This window comes from Medicago sativa, chromosome 1 (genome assembly GCF_051527215.1).
Source record: "Medicago sativa cultivar Bolivia chromosome 1, Bolivia_mono, whole genome shotgun sequence".
NCBI classification, from domain to species: Eukaryota; Viridiplantae; Streptophyta; class Magnoliopsida; order Fabales; family Fabaceae; genus Medicago; species Medicago sativa.
The window spans coordinates 70259814-70279578 of record NC_140749.1 but is presented as its reverse complement, the minus strand read 5'-3'; the positions used below and the strand labels follow the sequence as shown (position 1 = coordinate 70279578).

Genomic DNA, 19765 nt, shown 5'->3' with positions numbered 1-19765 from the left:
TGTCATTGCAACCTTCTCGCACCATAATAATTTAATGTCATTGTACCCATGAAAATTGCAACCTAATAATTTTTCAATGTACTTTTGTAAAACAACTTTTTATAATATCTTAAAGGTGCTTGCCAAAGCCATTCAAAAATTTAAGAGTGATTAAACAAAATTGAAATTAGGAGGGACTAAAACTAGATGCTAGAAAATTTTATATGGAGGCAAAAATGCCACTTTTTTGTTAAGAGGAAAAAAAAGTAAAATTTTATAATTTTTTAAGAACAAATTTAACCCATGTGTGCGCGCGCGTGTGTATTATATATATGTGTGTCTGTGAGTAATTTCGCTGGTGTATTAGTTGACGCCCTAAATTGTAATTTTATTTACTGCGATTAACGCTAAGGAAAGAACTTTGTTTCTTAGTTGTAGATTCCTTAACTACTTAAATAGAGCATTAAGTACATTTGCTTTGTGTTTTTTAAAATTCATTCCTATATCAATTCAAGTGTTCCATGAAAACTTGATTAATTTACATTAAGATCTAACGACTCTCACTTGATAGGATATACAATAAAGTTTTAGACCTTAAATTCATGACTTTTCTGAATATATCAATGATTCAATGCACTTGTCTTGGGCTATGTTACCATCAAGATATCATCCATATATAGAAGTAGGAACAGAATGATTTTCTCATCCCTTTTTAATATGTAAACATAACAATCATATCATCTTTTCACAAAATTTGTGTTCAAAAGAAACTCATCAAACCCATGACACCATTTCCTTGGGCTGTGTTTCAACCCATACAAAGGTTTGTTCTAAAGACACGCCTTAGATTTTTCCTCTACAAACCCTCTAAGTTATCCATTTAGATTGTTTCGTTAAAGTAACCATGTAAGAACGTGGTCTTCACATCCATTTGTTTCAACTCAAGAGTAACAATCGCCATAAGCACCCTTGTAGAACAATATTTTACCATTGAGAAAATCTCATTGTATTAAATTTTCTCAATCTTGAAGATACACTTGCATCACACTACCCTTTGTTTCTAAGGTATCTCCACAAGCTTTAAATTTTGGTTCATCTCCAATGAATTCATTTTCTCATTCATCGCCTTTGACCATTCTTTGATTTCCTTGTTCTCAAATGCCTCCTTGAAGGTATTTGGTTATGAGTTTTGCAACCCTTAACCCTAATTTAGAGCATAAATATAAGATCAACATAATTGTATTTTCTTGGTACAAAAATATTCCCCCGATCTCCCGCCAACTGATAATCATGAGTTACTGTCGGTTTTCTTCCACTTGAACTTGATGTCAGAGTCTAGTCCTCCCCATCTTATCTTGTCTCACTAGTTGAAGGCCCCACCTCAAACTAAGTTTTTACAAGTGATGCAAATAAGTTACAAGAAATTAGCTTCAAGTGCTCTCCAAAAGCAAACCTTAATTTCCATCTGTCTCAAAATAATTGTCTCATTTGCACCTTTTCTTAATCTCAAAATAATTGTAACTTTAGAATATCAATGCAACATTTATTATTTTTTCCATCAATATATTATTGTTTATTGAATTTCACTCCACTTAACTACTCAACTAACTACAGTTAATAAGACTGGTTTAGTAAATGATACTAATTTTGTCATTTAAATCAACCAAATTAATCATTTCATCAAGAACCGTGTTGGAACAAAATGTGTTTAACAATGAACCTTAAAGAGTTTTGATGATAACAAGGTATTAAAAATTGTAAATTGGACTAGCTAATATTTGTTCAAGTGTACAGGACCATAATTAAAAAGTTACATCATCATTGGTTCTGAATGAGCAAATAAAGAGCAAAGGAAACAACAAAATTTGAAGCTTGGTCGCTCCTGAAGGCAACTTGCTACTGAAGAGAAAACGCGCTCCTGAAGTTAAGTCGCTTCTGAAGTAAGAATAGTGCTCCTGAAGAATAGTGCTCCTGAAGACAAGAGGTCCAGAAGTCGTATCATCAGAAGTTGTATCATCAGAAGCTGTGTCATCAGAAGCTGCATCATCAGAAGCTGCAGAAGCTGCCTCATCAGAAGCTATTTCACCAGAAGCTGAATATCAACTGGATTTGCAAAGATTCAAGAATTGAAGAATTATCACTGCAAAAGCTGTCTATTGGATTCGAAAACGCAACAAAGGATTAGTGGAATTTTGCAACGGTCATTTCAAAGGTGTTTGAAGGCATGTGCTTGCAATTTGGACGAAAGCGTTGACATTTGTACGAATTGTACAACCACGTTCTCCACTACTCTGTTTTGTGTCCACGCTACAAGACAAGAAAACAGCTCCAGAATACGGCTTCGCCTGCATAGATGTTCCTTTGGATAAGGAATGGATTTCAAATTAGTTCTTCATAGGACAACAACCAAATCAGGCAAAAGATCAAAGGTGAAAGATCAAGCTTCAACAACGACTCTTTGGTGTGCTGGCAATTTCACAACGTCTCTTTCACACCTCTATATAAAGGAGTGAAGACCTAGAGATTTGGTAATGCTGAACAACAGACTCTCAATATTTTTACAAGTGCCAAATCTCTGCTGAAATTGTTCTGCATCACTTAGAATTTATGTGTCTCAAAGTCATTTCTTAGAAATTCTTAAGTTCATTGAGTCTGTATCTGATTTGTATTGTGAGCACCTCTGATTGTATATCAAGTGTTCAACCTAAACAATTTTCTGTGTAATTTTGTTTAGTTAGGAAGTCTCTTGCAGTTGTGCTTGAGCAGGAAGTCTCTTGATTGTGTTCTTGAGCAAAGGAAGTCTCTAGCTTGTGTGCTTGAGCAAAGGAAGTCTCTTGCTTGTGTGCTTGAGCAATTGTAATCAGATATTACTCTTAGTGAAATCTCCTTGGAAGTGCAAGGGGGACTGGACTACTTCCGGATTGTGGAAGGAACCAGTATAATTGCTTTGTGTCGTTCTTCTTCTCTCTCTCTGTTTTATTCCGCTGCATTTAGATTCTGATTATCACTTCAGAAGCTGCCTCACTTAGCTTCTGATCAGTGTGTTCAGGTTTTAGGAGAAACGAAGAATTTTTCAAAACACAATTCAACCCCCCCTTCTTGTGTTTTTCTCACCTTCAATTGGTATCAGAGCCTTGGTCTGTTGTGAAACACTTAACCGTGCAACAGTCAAAGATCTGAGAAAAACATGTCTACTCCTCCTCCTACTGGTTCTGGTGATACTAGCTATAAAAATGTCTCACATGATTATAGTGATAGTAAGAAATCCAGTGTTGGGAAGATTCCAAAATTCAATGGAGATGCTGAAGAATTCTCTTGGTGGAAGACCAACTTTTACAGTTACATCATGAGCCTAGATGAAGAATTATGGGATATTCTGGAAGATGGTGTTGGTGATTTAGTCCTTGATGAAGAAGGAGCTGCTGTGGATAGAAAGAAACATACTCCAGAACTGAGGAAACTCTACAAGAAGCATCATATTATCAGAGGAGCTCTTGTCACTGCCATACCCAAAGCAGAATACATGAAGATGAGTGACAAGTCCACTGCCAAAGCTATGTTTGCTTCTCTCTGTTCAAACTACGAAGGGAGCAAAAAGGTCAAAGAAGCAAAGGCTCTCCTGCTTGTACATCAGTATGAGTTATTCAAGATGAAGGATGATGAAACTATTGAGGAGATGTACTCAGGGTTTCAAACCTTAGTCTCTGGGCTACATATTCTGAAGAAGAGCTATGTTGCTTCTGATCATGTAAGCAAGATACTCAGAAGCTTACCTGCCAGATGGAGACCAAAGGTGACTGCCATTGAGGAAGCTAAAGATTTAAACACTTTAAGTGTCGAAGATCTTGTTAGTTCTCTCAAAGTTCATGAGTTAAGTCTTAATGAACATGAGTCCACTAAGAAGAGTAAATCAATAGCTCTTCCATCCAAAGGCAAGTCATCAAAAGCTCTCAAAGTGGTTGAATCTGAAGAGGAAGAACAGTCAAGTTCAGATTCTGAACCAGATGCTGCTGAAATGGCCATGCTCTCAAACAGACTTCAGTATCTGGCCAAGAAGAACATTAAGTTTCTTGCCAGAAGGGGTAACTCCAGAAGCTCAAGGAAAGAAGATCAGAAGGGATGCTTCAACTGTAAGAAGCCTGGACACTTCATTGCTGAATGCCCTGATCTTCAAAGAGAAAAGTCAAAGGACAAGTCAAAGAGGTCTACATTCAAACCAAGCAAATTCAAGAAGCAGATTAAGCAGAGTTTAATGGCAACCTGGGATGATTTGGGAAGTGAATCTGGATATGATAAAGAGGAAGCTGATGAAGATGCAAAGGTAGCTGTTGGGTTGGTAGCAACAGCAACTTCAGAAGCTGGATCAGATTCAGACTCAGAAGATGAAAACGAGGTATATTCCAAAATTCCCAGAGATGAACTTGTTGAGTCACTTAAAGAACTCCTTACACATTTTGAAGTAAGAACCAATGAGTTGAAGGATTTAAAAGAAAAATATGCTGATTTGGTAAAACAGCAAAAATCAACTCTATTGGATCTGAAAGCTTCTGAACAAAGACTTAGGGGCTTTGACTTCATGTGTAAAACGTATGACGATCAGCTCAGGTTCTTATGTCAGAAGCTACAAGATAAGTGTAATGAAAAATCTTTAAGTAACCATGAAATTGCTCTTGAAGATTTTATTATATCTGGCATTGACAGAAGCAGAGTGGCTTCTATGATTTATAGCATTTACAAGAACAATGGCAGAGGAATTGGTTTTCCAGAAGTGAAACTTGAGAAAACCAACCTAAAATCTTGTTGTGAATGCATCAAGGAATGTCTGAAAACCTTCTTTGTACCAGAAGGGGCTGAGTTGGAAACTGTTGTTCAATCAGAACCTGAAGCTTCTAGTTCTAAGGCTAAGATTACTTCAAAGCCAAAGAACTCTAAGTCAAAGGCTATGATCAAATCTGATTCCAAGATTTCAAAGGTTAGGATCCTGAAAAGATCAGAACCTATTCCTCAGAGTCTGGTGAAACCAAAATCTGAGGTTCTGAAGTCTAAGTTTCAGAAGAAGACAGTTACTGCTTCTGAAGTACCAAAACCTAAGGTGATGGTTAATCAGAAGCAATCCAACTCACAGCACAAGGTACAGGAAGTGAAGAGTAAAGCCTCAAGTACTAACCTTCCAGGACCCATAGGACAATGGGTACCTAAATCTAAAAATGTCAATGATGCAGGTATGTCTAAGAGCAGTGCCAAAGCAAAGATCATGGTACCTAGACAGCGGTTGCTCAAGACACATGACAGGAGACAAGTCCATGTTCCTCAGCCTAACAATGAAAGAGGGAGGAAATGTGAAGTTTGGAGGCAACCAGTCAGGCAAGATCATAGGTACAGGAACTATTGGTAATTCCTCTACCTCAATTAATAATGTATGGTTGGTAGATGGTCTTGAACATAACCTTTTGAGCATTAGTCAATTTTGTGATAATGGTTATGATGTGCTTTTTGAAAAACCCAACTGTACAGTAATCAACAAGGAAGACAAATCCATTGTGTTCAAGGGAAAGAGAGTTGACAATGTCTATAAAATCAATTTTTCTGAACTGGCTGATCAGAAGGTAATTTGTCTACTATCAGTGAATGATAAGAAATGGATGTGGCACAGAAGGTTGGGACATGCTAACTGGAGGTTAATCTCTAAGCTTAGTAAGTTACAACTTGTGAAAGGGCTACCAGACATTGACTATCATTCAGATGCACTCTGTGGTGCATGCCAGAGAGGGAAAATAGTGAAATCATCTTTTAAAACCAAAGACATTGTTTCAACCTCAAGACCTTTAGAATTACTCCATATTGATTTATTTGGACCAGTGAGTACTGCATCCTTATATGGAAGTAAATATGGATTAGTCATTGTTGATGATTACAGCAGATGGACTTGGGTGAAATTCCTGAAAAGTAAGGATCATGCATATGAGGTATTCAGTAACTTCTGCACACAAATTCAAACTGAAAAAGAGTCAAAGATTTTGAAAATCAGAAGTGATCATGGTGGAGAATTTGAAAATGAGCCATTTGAAGCTTTTTGTGAAAAACATGGAATTATCCATGAATTTTCTTCTCCTAGAACTCCACAACAAAATGGGGTTGTAGAGAGAAAGAATAGAACTTTACAAGAAATGGCCAGAACCATGATCCATGAAAACAATTTGGCTAAACATTTTTGGGCAGAAGCAGTGAATACAGCATGTTATGTTCAAAACAGGATCTATATTAGACCTATTTTGGAGAAAACTGCATATGAACTCTTTAAAGGAAGAAAACCCAATATCTCTTACTTTCATCAATTTGGATGTACATGTTACATTCTGAACAACAAGCTCTACCTAAATAAATTTGATGCCAAGGCCCAAAGAGGAATCTTTTTAGGTTACTCTGAAAGGTCAAAGGCATACATAGTGTATAATTCAGAAACACTCTGTGTTGAAGAATCTATGCACGTTAAATTTGATGACAAGGAGCTTGAAGATAAAACTTCAAAGCAAGATGAAAGTTTTGCAGAGATACAGGTTCCTGAAGTTACTCCAGAACCTGATCAGATAGCTGAATCTGAAGATAGTCCAGAAGCTGAACCCACATCAGAAGCGCAAGATGAAACTGCTTCTGATGAAGCACAAGATGGCTCACATCAAGCAGATCCTCCCAGAAACACATTCAAACACAAGTCTTCACATCCTGAGGAGCTAATCATTGGAAACAAAGATAGTCCAAGAAGAACAAGATCACATTTCAGACAAGTAGAGTCAATGATTGGACTAATCTCAATGATTGAACCTACAACAGTTGATGAAGCACTTTCAGATGATGGATGGATCCTAGCTATGCAAGAAGAGTTGAATCAATTTCAAAGAAATGATGTGTGGGATCTGGTACCCAAACCTCAGCACAAGAACATTATTGGAACAAAATGGGTATTCAGAAACAAGCTGAATGAGCAAGGTGAAGTAACAAGAAACAAAGCCAGACTTGTTGCACAAGGGTATAGTCAACAAGAAGGCATTGATTACACTGAAACGTTTGCTCCAGTTGCAAGATTGGAAGCAATCAGGTTACTTCTTTCCTATGCAGTTAATCATGGCATAATATTATATCAAATGGATGTCAAGAGTGCATTTCTAAATGGTGTCATAGAAGAAGAAGTGTATGTCAAGCAACCTCCTGGATTTGAGGATATTAAATATTCTGACCATGTTTTTAAACTGAAGAAATCACTATATGGCTTGAAACAAGCTCCCAGAGCTTGGTATGATAGACTAAGTAATTTCTTAATCAAGAATGATTTTAAAAGAGGACAGGTTGATACAACACTCTTCAGAAGGACCCTTGGGAAAGATATTCTTGTTGTGCAAATATATGTTGATGATATAATATTTGGTTCTACTAATGCATCTCTTTGCAAGGAATTTTCTGAGTTAATGCAGGATGAATTTGAAATGAGCATGATGGGATAGTTGAAGTTCTTCCTGGGCATTCAAATTAATCAATGCAAAGATGGAGTCTATGTTCATCAATCTAAGTATACAAAGGAGCTTCTGAAGAAGTTCAAGCTTGAAGATTGTAAAGTGATGAACACTCCAATGCACCCTACGTGCACCTTAAGCAGAGAAGTTGAAGGAGCTAAAGTTGACCAGAAGCTGTATAGAGGTATGATTGGTTCTTTGTTATACCTCACTGCATCTAGGCCAGATATTTTATTCAGTGTATGCTTGTGTGCAAGATTCCAATCAGATCCTAGAGAATCTCATATGACTGCTGTCAAGAGAATCTTCAGGTATTTGAAAGGAACAACTAATCTTGGACTCCTTTATAAGAAATCCTTAGATTATAAGCTAATTGGATTCTGTGATGCTGATTATGCTGGTGATAGGATTGAAAGAAAGTCAACCAGTAGCAATTGTCAATTTCTGGGTGATAATCTTATATCCTGGGCTAGCAAAAGACAAACAACTATTGCTATGTCTACAGCAGAAGCAGAATACATTTCAGCTGCAAGTTGTTGTACACAACTACTTTGGATGAAACATCAGTTGGAAGATTATCAGATAATTGCTAACAGTATTCCCATTTATTGTGATAATACTGCTGCTATTTGTTTGTCTAAAAATCCAATTTTGCATTCAAGAGCTAAGCACATTGAAATCAAACACCATTTTATCAGAGATTATGTTCAAAAAGGAATTTTAGATATACAATTCATTGATACTGAAAATCAATGGGCTGACATATTTACTAAGCCTTTAACTGTTGAAAGATTTGATTTTATAAAGAAAAATTTGAACATGCATTTTGTATCTGATTAAATGCTTGCTTGCTCCTGAATAGGATTTTAGGTTCTGAAGTCAGTTCAGAAGCAGTAGTCCATCAGAAGCTCCTTATTGAGGTTCTGAGGAAAACTCGCTTCTGATAATAATGACGTCAGCATCTGAAGTCCAGAAGCTGGATTTGTTGCTTCTGAATAGTTGAATTAGTGGAAACGTTGGGAGTTACTTTTTAAAAGTAACTTCTGGCCCACTAACTTGGTAGTTACTCTGTGAACTTCTGACGTGGCCTGTATGTATTGGTGTATAACTAAAAGGGCAATGATGATTTAATAGCTTTGAAAGTACTTTTCACGCGCCCCCAATTTTGTCATTAATGTTATGTTTGTTTGTCTCTTTTGAATTGCAATCGTTTTACTTTTAACACTTTGTCAATTCACACACTACTCACTCACAACAAACATATTTGCTTTCAAACCTCTTGCGAAGTAAGCGCATTCTCTCAACCCTAGAACCCTAAAATCTTCATCTTCTTCAAATCTTCTTCAATCATCAAATGGCATCATCAAGCTCAAAAGTTTCAGAATCTACCTCAAACATGCATAGCGTACCAGAATTTGGGTCCGTCTACAAAGAGAAGACTATGGATATTCCATGGAAATCCTTAATAGTTCAAGTAGAGTCACCGGTGGATTTTGCTTCACTCAAGAAGTACGAAGTGAATATGGAGGAATTGATAGAAACTCAGAAGCTGTCTGAGTATTTCAAGATGCTAAATGGGCCAACATATGTGAACTTGGTCAAGGACTTTTGGTTAAAAGCTGAAGTGTAGAATGAAAAGCCTGCAAAAGTCGCAAGCAAACAAGCTGGGTCAAAGAAAGGGAAAACGACCATGGATATGAATCCTACATCATTTGATAGCTTAGAAATAAGGTCTGAAGTGATGGGCATTCCTATAACCATCACTGAGGGCGTTATAGCTAAAGCTTGTAGAATGAATGCAGAAGGAAGATTCCAAGAGATAGTCAAGAAGGAAGATGTCCTGCTAAAAGGCTACTACAACACTCTTCTGGGTGGAAAGAAAGATGCCAAGCCTTCAGAAATGGAGATTCACAACAGGATGTTGGTGAAATTCAGTAATGATTGCTTCTTTCAAAGAGCAGGAGGGTCTGATCAACCCAACAACCAACAGAAGCTAGCAATTTACTTCATGGCTATTCTGGAAAAGATAAACTTCCCCAGATATGTAATGGATCATCTCTGCTGGGCTATAAACGAAAGCACTATTAGAGGAAGGAAACAAGTGCCCTATGGAAGATTGCTCTCTGAGATCTTTCATCAAGGAAGGGTGGTGGAGTTCTTAAAGAGGACAAGGAGTGCTTCTGATAGATGCTTCGAAGTAACTACTGCTGAAAGGACTATCAGTAGCAGGAGTTTATTCTCTATGAAGTTTATCAAGGAAGCCCCTCAAGATGAAAAGTGGTTGGAGATGACCACAGAAGAAACTGAGATTATCAGGGACTTTCCTTCCATCTTTAAGGAAAGCAATCCTGAAATCTTAGCCAAATCAGTAGCTGAGTACGTCCTGGAGGGAGATGCTAGCCCTCAGAAGGAAGTTGCTCCTGGAAAAGGAAAGAAGGTTAAGGGTGCTACTGCATCAGAAACTGCTACAGATAAGGGCAAGCAAAAGAAGGATGTTAAAAGAAAGAGGGGGAAAGCTGAAACAATTTATCACAAGGAAAAACTGGATGAAGCTTTGGATGAAGTAGAAAAAGAGGAAGCTGAGCCCAAGCTGAAGAAGAAAAAGGCACCTGTTGATATGAAAAGCTCTACGGTTGAGCTGACTCCTGCCAAGGCCAAAATGGCTAAGGAAATTGCTGCTTTTAAGTTAGCAGATTTACTGGAGAAGAAGAGAATTAGGGCTGCTTCTATTCCCGAGAAAAGAAGTAAGGGCAGTTCAGAGTCCATCATCACAGAAGAGCATCTGAACAAAGCTCTTGATGGAATAAAGGGAAATGAGCATAAGGAGAAGGCATCTGAACTAACCTTCACTCCAATGGTTGTAGTGACTTATGATATGGAGAAAGAAGCTGATAAGCAAGCTGTTCAGATGCTAGCTGAGATAAAGAGGAAAGAAGCTCAGTACAATCTGGAAAGGGATCAAAGGCTCAAGGCTTCAGGACTGGAGAAATGTGATGAATTCTTCAAGAAGAAGTCTGAAGAAGTCAAGGAAGTGGCTGTTAAAGCTTCAGAAGCGGTTCTGAAAGCACCTAGTGCTACCACTTCAGAAGCTGGAACTAAAGTCAAGGTATGTCAGATTCCAGTCACCTCTACCCCCATCTCACCCTTTTCACCACAAGCAACTGAGCAAGAAGAAGACACTTCTGTCTTAGAAAATCTTGCTCTCCATTATTCTGGTGAATTACCACGTGTCAAACTCACCTCAGAGAAAGCCTCTGAAACAACTCTAGAAGCAGCTACTTCTGATAAAGTTGCTTCAGAAAGCCCCCATCAACAACCACCTGAACCACACAAACCCACATCACCCCCACAATCATCAGTAGCTACCATTGACTCCCAACTCAACAATCAACCATCAACTTCACCACAACAACCACCAACTGAAACTGAAACCCAACCAGAGCACATTGAACCCCAACCAACTCCATGGATATTGACAACTCTCAAGTCAATGTCCAAGACCTAACCTCTACCGCACACATTGCTTCTGACCAGCCTTCATCTTCAACCACACAAACACACATTACCATTCCAGTTCCTAACCCTGTTCAGGACCTTACTCACAATGATTCTGATCTTGAAACCCTTGAACAACCACCCACAAACATCCTGGAATTTGGATATATTAACGTTGAGCTTCTCACAATCCTAAGTCAAATGCATAATATGGTGGATCAAAGAAGGTCAATTGATCTCACCAGTGCATATGAAGATTCTTGGGCATCACTTCAGAACCGGGCAGCTGAGCTTATTGAAGACATAAAGGCTAAGTGCATCAGAGTCAAGCAAGCTTCAGTCAGAAGGCTTATGGAAAATCTGAATCAGAGTCTCAGAGTTAGAAATCCTACACTGCTCCTGGCAAACCAGCCCTTCTTCTTAGAAATGGACTACTTGACCAGAGAAGCAAGGTTGTGTAAGCTTCTGAAGAAACAGATGGCACAGCAGCAGCAAGAGGCTAGAGAAAGGGAACAGGCTCTTCTCCAAAGGCAACAATTTCTTGAAGAACAGTTGCAGAAGAAAATTGAAGAAATGGAGAAGATGAAGAAACAACAACAAACCAACCCTTAGTTGCACACCTTAGTGTTATCTTTTGTTTGTTGTTTGTTTTAAATTCTTAGTCCTTGCTTCTGAAACCATCTTGTTTTATTTCTCTATGCTTCTGAATGCTTAATGGTTCTGACTGCTTAGCTGCTTCTGATTTATGCCTGGATATTCTTGTTCATATACATTGCTCTGATTGACTTAGTTATTTTCCTATTATACTCTCTTCATGTTTGAGTTTTTCTCAAATCTTTTTGTCTTTTATGCTTATTTTTTTTCAATTTTTTTTGATAATGACAAAAGGGGGAGTATATGTGACAAGTATTTAAAGGCTCTGAGCCCCATTAATGGCATTTGAAATTTTTGAAAAACTTCTATCATTTTTTACCTTATTGGTATAAGCTATGAACGAAAGAATGAGTATCAAAATTCAAGTAAAATTAATTGAACCATTCTTCTTATCTATAAGTTAATTCTTTCAATGATTCATTTTTAAAGCTCTGATAATTTTATTGTGCGAAAAATGAATTTAATTAACCTGGATAGAACTTAGGAGGAGCTTACAAACCTCACCTTAAAGACTATCAGACTCAGGGGGAGTTTGAGCTTACAAACCTCAGATTCTGAGCTTACAAACCTCAGAACCCCAAAGTCAACTTGTTAATTAGATTAACAACAATTGATCAATTTTTAAATACTTCTGTTTGTCATCATCAAAAAGGGGGAGATTGTTGGAACAAAATGTGTTTAACAATGAACCTTAAAGAGTTTTGATGATAACAAGGTATTAAAAATTGTAAATTGGACTAGCTAATATTTGTTCAAGTGTACAGGACCATAATTAAAAAGTTACATCATCATTGGTTCTGAATGAGCAAATAAAGAGCAAAGGAAACAACAAAATTTGAAGCTTGGTCGCTCCTGAAGGCAACTTGCTACTGAAGAGAAAAAGCGCTCCTGAAGTTAAGTCGCTTCTGAAGTAAGAATAGTGCTCCTGAAGAATAGTGCTCCTGAAGACAAGAGGTCCAGAAGTCGTATCATCAGAAGTTGTATCATCAGAAGCTGTATCATCAGAAGCTGCATCATCAGAAGCTGCAGAAGCTGCCTCATCAGAAGCTATTTCACCAGAAGCTGAATATCAACTGGATTTGCAAAGATTCAAGAATTGAAGAATTATCACTGCAAAAGCTGTCTATTGGATTCGAAAACGCAACAAAGGATTAGTGGAATTTTGCAACGGTCATTTCAAAGGTGTTTGAAGGCATGTGCTTGCAATTTGGACGAAAGCGTTGACATTTGTACGAATTGTACAACCACGTTCTCCACTACTCTGTTTTGTGTCCACGCTACAAGACAAGAAAACAGCTCCAGAATACGGCTTCGCCTGCATAGATGTTCCTTTGGATAAGGAATGGATTTCAAATTAGTTCTTCATAGGACAACAACCAAATCAGGCAAAAGATCAAAGGTGAAAGATCAAGCTTCAACAACGACTCTTTGGTGTGCTGGCAATTTCACAACGTCTCTTTCACACCTCTATATAAAGGAGTGAAGACCTAGAGATTTGGTAATGCTGAACAACAGACTCTCAATATTTTTACAAGTGCCAAATCTCTGCTGAAATTGTTCTGCATTCACTTAGAATTTCTGTGTCTCAAAGTCATTTCTTAGAAATTCTTAAGTTCATTGAGTCTGTATCTGATTTGTATTGTGAGCACCTCTGATTGTATATCAAGTGTTCAACCTAAACAATTTTCTGTGTAATTTTGTTTAGTTAGGAAGTCTCTTGCAGTTGTGCTTGAGCAGGAAGTCTCTTGATTGTGTTCTTGAGCAAAGGAAGTCTCTAGCTTGTGTGCTTGAGCATAGGAAGTCTCTTGCTTGTGTGCTTGAGCAATTGTAATCAGATATTACTCTTAGTGAAATCTCCTTGGAAGTGCAAGGGGGACTGGACTACTTCCGGATTGTGGAAGGAACCAGTATAATTGCTTTGTGTCGTTCTTCTTCTCTCTCTCTGTTTTATTCCGCTGCATTTAGATTCTGATTATCACTTCAGAAGCTGTCTCACTTAGCTTCTGATCAGTGTGTTCAGGTTTTAGGAGAAACGAAGAATTTTTCAAAACACAATTCAACCCCCCCTTCTTGTGTTTTTCTCACCTTCAAACCGCATTTAATCCAAATGTGACAATTATATTGAGACGGAGGGAGTAGCTAATTGTTGATACAAGTACAATAGCTTATGTTGGAATTAGGTCTAAATAAAGATCAATTTAAACCCACAAGACGTTCATAAGAGAAATCAAGAGGGAAAGCTTAGACATTCCTTTAATGATATCTCACTATCCAGGTGTTTAGAATGAGTTTCCCAATCTATGAATCTCGTCCCAAACACACTCAACCCTTAGTTTTTAAGTTTTTTTTACATGTTTCATCTTTTAGTCTCAAAAAAATAAATGAAAAACTGTTTAAATATGCTCCAAAACACAAGACAGGTGCCTCGCGCCCTGCTGTGATAGGACATTGTGTGCCTCGCGCCCGAGTCCACCCACCTAGCAGCCCATGCTAGGCGCCTCGTAGTTGGGACATAATTGCATCAATTTTCGAGATTTTGCACAGTGAGATTTTAAGGCGCACACAACGATGTATCTCTTAAATTATCACCTCTTATTACATTAATATTTATTATTGTATGTAAATTCTAATTGATTTCTCCATAAAAAGAAACTCATTAGTAATGCAAAATTAATGATAGTTGGAGGTAAGTACGTTTACACATAGACACACACATAATTGGCTCATAATTATTACTTCCATTTTTTCTTCTTGTATATATAATATAACTGATCTCTTATACATGTATCATGTAATATGTCATGGATCGAAGTTTATATACACAAATAGGTGTATTACTTATTGCTTCCTCATTATTCAAACCATCTGCAGTGTCTTGATTATTGTCTCCTCATCATTCTGTTGGTCTGGTGATATCTTGTTGTCTGTTGAATGTTGTTTGGTCTTGTCACATTTAGACATTTCTGGTTTGAACTTGGCTAAATCTGATAATTCTTCAACACATTTCACAATGTCTTCCACACGAGCTACAATTTCAGTAAGCAATGAAACAACTGTGACCACTTGAATTAATTCTATTATTGGGATTTCAATTTTTGCATCACCACCTTCTTTTGCATTTTTTTGTGTGTTTGGATAAGATTTTAATAAATTCTGAAGCTCTAGGGCTGCATTATTCATCTCTATGACTAGAATATCAAGTTTGTTTGATTTTGTCATATTCTTTATTGTAGTTGCTAACTCTCTTAAGACATTTGCAGAGTTGTCACCTACTTTCATAGAGGTTCTGCTCATAATCTTCATGATGTCATCTGAGGTCTGCAACAAAATAATTCAATTAATCAATTTAATGTGCCTCAAGATTAAGTATATAGGTAAATATTAACATGTAAAATTAATAAATTTTTAGGACCAAAAAATAATAGTAATGACTTATAGATAATTAATTAATTAATTAAGGAAGTCATATATTACCTTGTTTTCTGAATTTATGCAACCAATAAGAGCATCAATGCAAGAAGCACATCTACGCATTGTAGCACCAATTTTAAGATATTGCTTCCATGGGTGACGAAAATTGAAACGCCCATGAGCAGGCTCCCATCTAGCTAAATTAGCCTGAAATCAACAAAATATTAATTTAGTCATGTTATATAAATTAGGGTTAAATATATTTTTTGTCCTTATAAATATCCGGTTATAAATTAATTTAAGGGTATATGGTAATTAAAATCTCTTGGAAGGTAATGTATACCAATGATTCTTCTGTTGCTTTGGAATTTAGCGCACACTTGTAACCCATCAAATTTTTGTTAGACTCACTTGCTGCTTGGGATTCAAAATACTGAGCTGCACAACCTGCACCACATATGTACCAATAATTATAAATTATAATTATAATCATAATCATATACATTTATTTACACTATTGTAAAGTAGTGCATGAGACTGTCTTGTGATCAATATATGCAAATATTTGATTAGTTTTTAGGGTTTGTCTAATATGTACAGTATTACACATGTTAAAGCAATTAAAAGTGGAAACCTTTTATTAAAAAACAACAATTATTTATTAAAATGATACATATTTAATATTAAATGCACAAGTCTTCGGTTTTTAAGCTGACCTTGCAAAGAGTTGGCGAGTTTGTCGAGGTTTCCCGTGACCAAAACATAGAGTTCTAGACCAGCCCAAACAGGGCGAACAGTCGTGCTAACGATTATGCACAATGAAGTTCCAATTATAATAGTGGAAATTCTTGTTCGTGCCAAATCAAACAATTCATCAATTCTATAACCGGATATTGAAACCAAACTGAAAGTGAGGATAAATATCATAGCACCATAATCAAAACGAGCCTTTATAGTTGGTATAAATCTTGAAAATGTGGTTGCTGAAGCTGAAAACATAGATCAAATAATGTAATCAGTTATCAATAATTGCCAAGATCGATAACTAGTGTGTATATGATGTAAATATATATATATATATATATATATGGGTTTTGCTAGAAGACACCTTTTGTGAAGGTGTCTTTTAGCAAGTTACTCTATGAGCATTTGCGAAAAGACACCAACTTACTTTTATGAAGGTGTCTTTTAGCAAAGTTATAACTAAAAAGTGAAAATCACACCTTGAGGTGTGACTTGCTAAAAGACACCACCAAAGGGTGGCTTGTAGCAAAACCCTATATATATATATATATATATATATATATATATATATATATATATATCTACGCATACACCAACCATGACACCGACACGTAAATACCAGAAATAACTATTAAATAAAATTGAAGTTATCATATGTGTAGTGTAGATAAGCTTGAAGAAAAATGAACCTGTACACTGTATATATGTATGTGTCGAGTACATTATAATAATAATACAAATAATATTTATATATAGTAAATATTTTACCTAGTAGAAAAAGTGAGGCTCCAACAATTACAGGTTCCCATTGATCTCCTGCTTTACTAGCAACCCAATGTACACCAAAAGCTAGAAGCCCGGCAAGTGTAGTTCCACATATTCTGTTTACACTTTTGTATATTGTAGCACCTGCAAATTAACATATAGTATATATAAATATCACAAGGTTTTAATATTTCAATTGTTTATATATGTGTGTGTGTGTAACGTACTAAAATTAGTAAAAAAAAATCGTCTCAAATTTTAACGTCTGCAAGGGTATTTTAGGAAGATTCACATTTTAACGAACTATGGTTAGCACTACGTACCCGCAGTGTACTCAAAGACTACAATCACGGTCATGACAGCCCACATAGCATTTCTTCCAACACCATCATATAAAGGTTTCAAGTAGTAGAAAAGTGACACAGCTGTAAGTGCTATTCCTACTTTCAAACAATGGATGAATTTTCTAGGGTCATTCACACCAATCTCCCAAGCTTTTTTCACAAATTTGCACAACTTGGAATAAAGACTTGTAATAAATGCCCACATGCTGCAAGAAATTCCAGCTCTCTTCCATGGACCATCTTCTACCTGGATTCTCCATTCTACCTTTTCATTAGTCATCTTTAATTGATACAATATATATGTTTTGTTTGTGAAAATTCCAGGTAGTTGTACTCTAAAATGTAGCTGGAACAATTAATGGCAAACACCTCACTCCAATGCTCTATGACTAACGTGTAGATTTACCTAAACTAGAGGAGTATCATTTGTATTTATAAAGAAATAATTTGGATGTACCGCATGTCTCAACATGAGGATATTATATTAATCAGGATTCAGGACAAAACAACCTATTTTTAATTCCAGTTTATTAGAGATAATAGAATGTGCTAACTTTTATTTAATTTCTATTCTTAGACTAAGATGATGCAAGAGCACAACTAAAGTGCTATATTTTTTAGTAGGTTCAAATTTTTGAGTAGGCTCATGTAGTACCCATTAAGAAAATACCATAAAAATGAAAGAAGAAGTATTAATTCTATCAAATTATTCTTATTAGAGATCGATGTGTGTTCATCATTATCGTTATGATAAATGCAAAGTGAAATATAATGACTTTCATCTTTGAAGTGATGTGCATAGTATTAATTACAAATATACAATTGGACAAAAGTATTCTCTCCATCTCTAATCCTGGCAGATCTGAAATCCTTGAGTGAGGGCGTTGAAATGTCTTAGAGTAAGGTACTTTAGTTAACAACAACCTCTTCTCCGGCGAATGAGGGTGTGGTGTACATGCATACTCCGACATTCAAGTCAGTAAATGTCGTGGGTGATAAGGTATTTAGAGTAAGGGTATATGCGTACTTGAGCTAATGTCTTGGAGTTAGTAGTTATAGTGTAGGTTTAAGGTTTTGGTTCTAGAACCCTCTCCTGGACAGTTGTCCTCAAAGGACAGTATTTTTTTTTTTTTTGAAGAAGCTAAATAGCCCACCCAAATTGGTACTAGAGAGAATCGAATCTGAGACCTTACGGAGGAGCACACTCCCAAGACCCAAGCCAATACCACCAGGCCAACCCAAGTGGGTTCTCAATTGTGAGCAAATTATGAGAAGATGACATTCGATCTGAAATGCCTTCAAGGTCATTGTTCCAAGAATTTTGCTCTCCACCCAGCACATTTTGCTCGCACCTGCAGCCATGCCAATTATGCCCTTGCGCAAGTTAACTCAAGCTGCGCAAGTTAACTCACTCTACGCAAGTTAACTCACGTAATGTTCCTGTTTTTGAACAAAACCCATCAGTCCGAACTCCAACCACCATTTTCTTTCCCTCCACCTTCAAAAACCCAAAAGGTGAGATTTTTTGGGTCTAAATCATCATCCCAAATCATTGCAAATCGTCAGGAAGCAAGTTTCTATGCTCATCAAGCATCAAATATCAGGTATTGTACCATCTAAACTCATCTCATTTTGCTGGTTTTCTTGCTTGGTTCGTCTGGTTTTCGTAGGGACTAGGGCATGGTACGCAAGTTAACTTGCGCAGGTTAACTTGCTGCGCGACTTAACTGGCGCAAGTGCATTAGTGCTGCGTGACTTAAGTCACGCCACTGTGCAGCCATGTTTTTTGAATTTTTTGCGCCACTTTTGTTCTTGGTTAGCTTGTTCCGCAAGTAATTTATTTATTCTTCCTTTGTAATTTTTTTTATTCAATAGATATTTAGGGAGATGGTTGACAACGTCGCAGATGATGGCGTTGAACCGAAACCGGCCAAAAAAGAAGGTTCCGGTGAAGGTTCCGGCGATGTCAAACCAAGCTTTAATTTCAAACCATTTAAAGTCCAAATTCCAATTCAAGCTCGAATTGGTAAAATTCAAGAACCTAAACCGGTACCTACCGGTGTTATTTGTGAAGCTCGTGACACCGCCTCATTTTTTACAATAAATGCAAGATGGAGAGAACGAGAAGAGTTACTTACTTGGGTTCGCAAACAAGGGGTGAAGGCCGGATTTGGTGTTTGTATAGATAAATCCGTTATAAAAAGGTTGTACTTGACGATGCAATGTGAAAGGAGTGGGGTATACAAGCCACCTAAGACAAGGAAGAAACCGAACCTTGAAGGGTCATTACCGGCGAATTTATGTAATTTGGACCGTTTGGATCGTTATGTGTGATTATGTGATTATGAAGAAAAAAAACGATGTTTTGGTGTAATTTTGATGCACCAAGTCGTATTATCCAATAATATTGTTAAACTGGCGTAAGTAGGTTCAATTACGAGCATATTAGGGTTTGGACCCAAACTGCATTCAATGCACATCAGTACAGCATTTAATGTTGTACTGATATATCAGTAGTGCGTGAGTTAACTCGCGCAAGTGTAATACTATGTGTGAGTTGACTCACGTAGTGCTTTATTTCATACATGCCTATGCGTGAGTTAACTCACGTAGTGCTTTATATCATAAATGACTATGCGTTAGTTAACATGCGCATAGTTTTACACTTGCGCATCTTAAGTCACGCAACGTTACTTAACTAACGCATAGTATTACACTTGCGTTAGTTAACATGCGCAAGGGCAAAATTGGCATGGCTGCAGGGTGCGAGCAAAACGTGCTGGGTGGAGAGCAAAATTCTTGTTCCAATGTGGTACTGAGAAAGGTCCATGTCATGACCCATATGGGCCTTGTAGGAGGGGTATC

General features: G+C 36.9%; 2 protein-coding genes across 2 annotated transcripts; one reads left to right on the top strand and one right to left on the bottom strand.

Annotated features, from left to right (window-relative positions):
• Window positions 1-14270: 14270 nt before the first annotated feature.
• LOC146956898 (aluminum-activated malate transporter 10-like) lies at window positions 14271-17308 on the bottom strand. The gene is made up of 6 exons (XM_085732490.1): window positions 16880-17308; window positions 16560-16700; window positions 15764-16036; window positions 15391-15494; window positions 15111-15254; window positions 14271-14954 (listed from the first exon to the last, which is right to left on the bottom strand). The coding sequence occupies exons 1-6, from the start codon at window positions 17178-17180 to the stop codon at window positions 14493-14495; spliced, it is 1425 nt and encodes a 474-aa protein (XP_085588616.1). The 5' UTR covers window positions 17181-17308; the 3' UTR covers window positions 14271-14492.
• Window positions 17309-18787: 1479 nt separating this feature from the next.
• LOC146956897 (uncharacterized) lies at window positions 18788-19234 on the top strand. The gene has a single exon (XM_085749817.1). The coding sequence runs from the start codon at window positions 18788-18790 to the stop codon at window positions 19232-19234; it is 447 nt and encodes a 148-aa protein (XP_085605943.1).
• Window positions 19235-19765: the final 531 nt, after the last annotated feature.

Excerpts from the sequence above, each read along its gene's own strand:
- LOC146956898 (XM_085732490.1), bottom strand. The coding sequence starts at position 17,180 with ATGACTAATGAAAAGGTAGAATGGAGAATCCAGGTAGAAGATGGTCCA. Across the intron at positions 16,037-16,559 it reads AGCCTCACTTTTTCTACTAG|CTTCAGCAACCACATTTTCA; the intron begins GTAAAATATTTA and ends CTATGTTTTCAG. Across the intron at positions 15,255-15,390 it reads AAGCAACAGAAGAATCATTG|GCTAATTTAGCTAGATGGGA; the intron begins GTATACATTACC and ends TGTTGATTTCAG.
- LOC146956897 (XM_085749817.1), top strand. The coding sequence starts at position 18,788 with ATGGTTGACAACGTCGCAGATGATGGCGTTGAACCGAAACCGGCCAAA.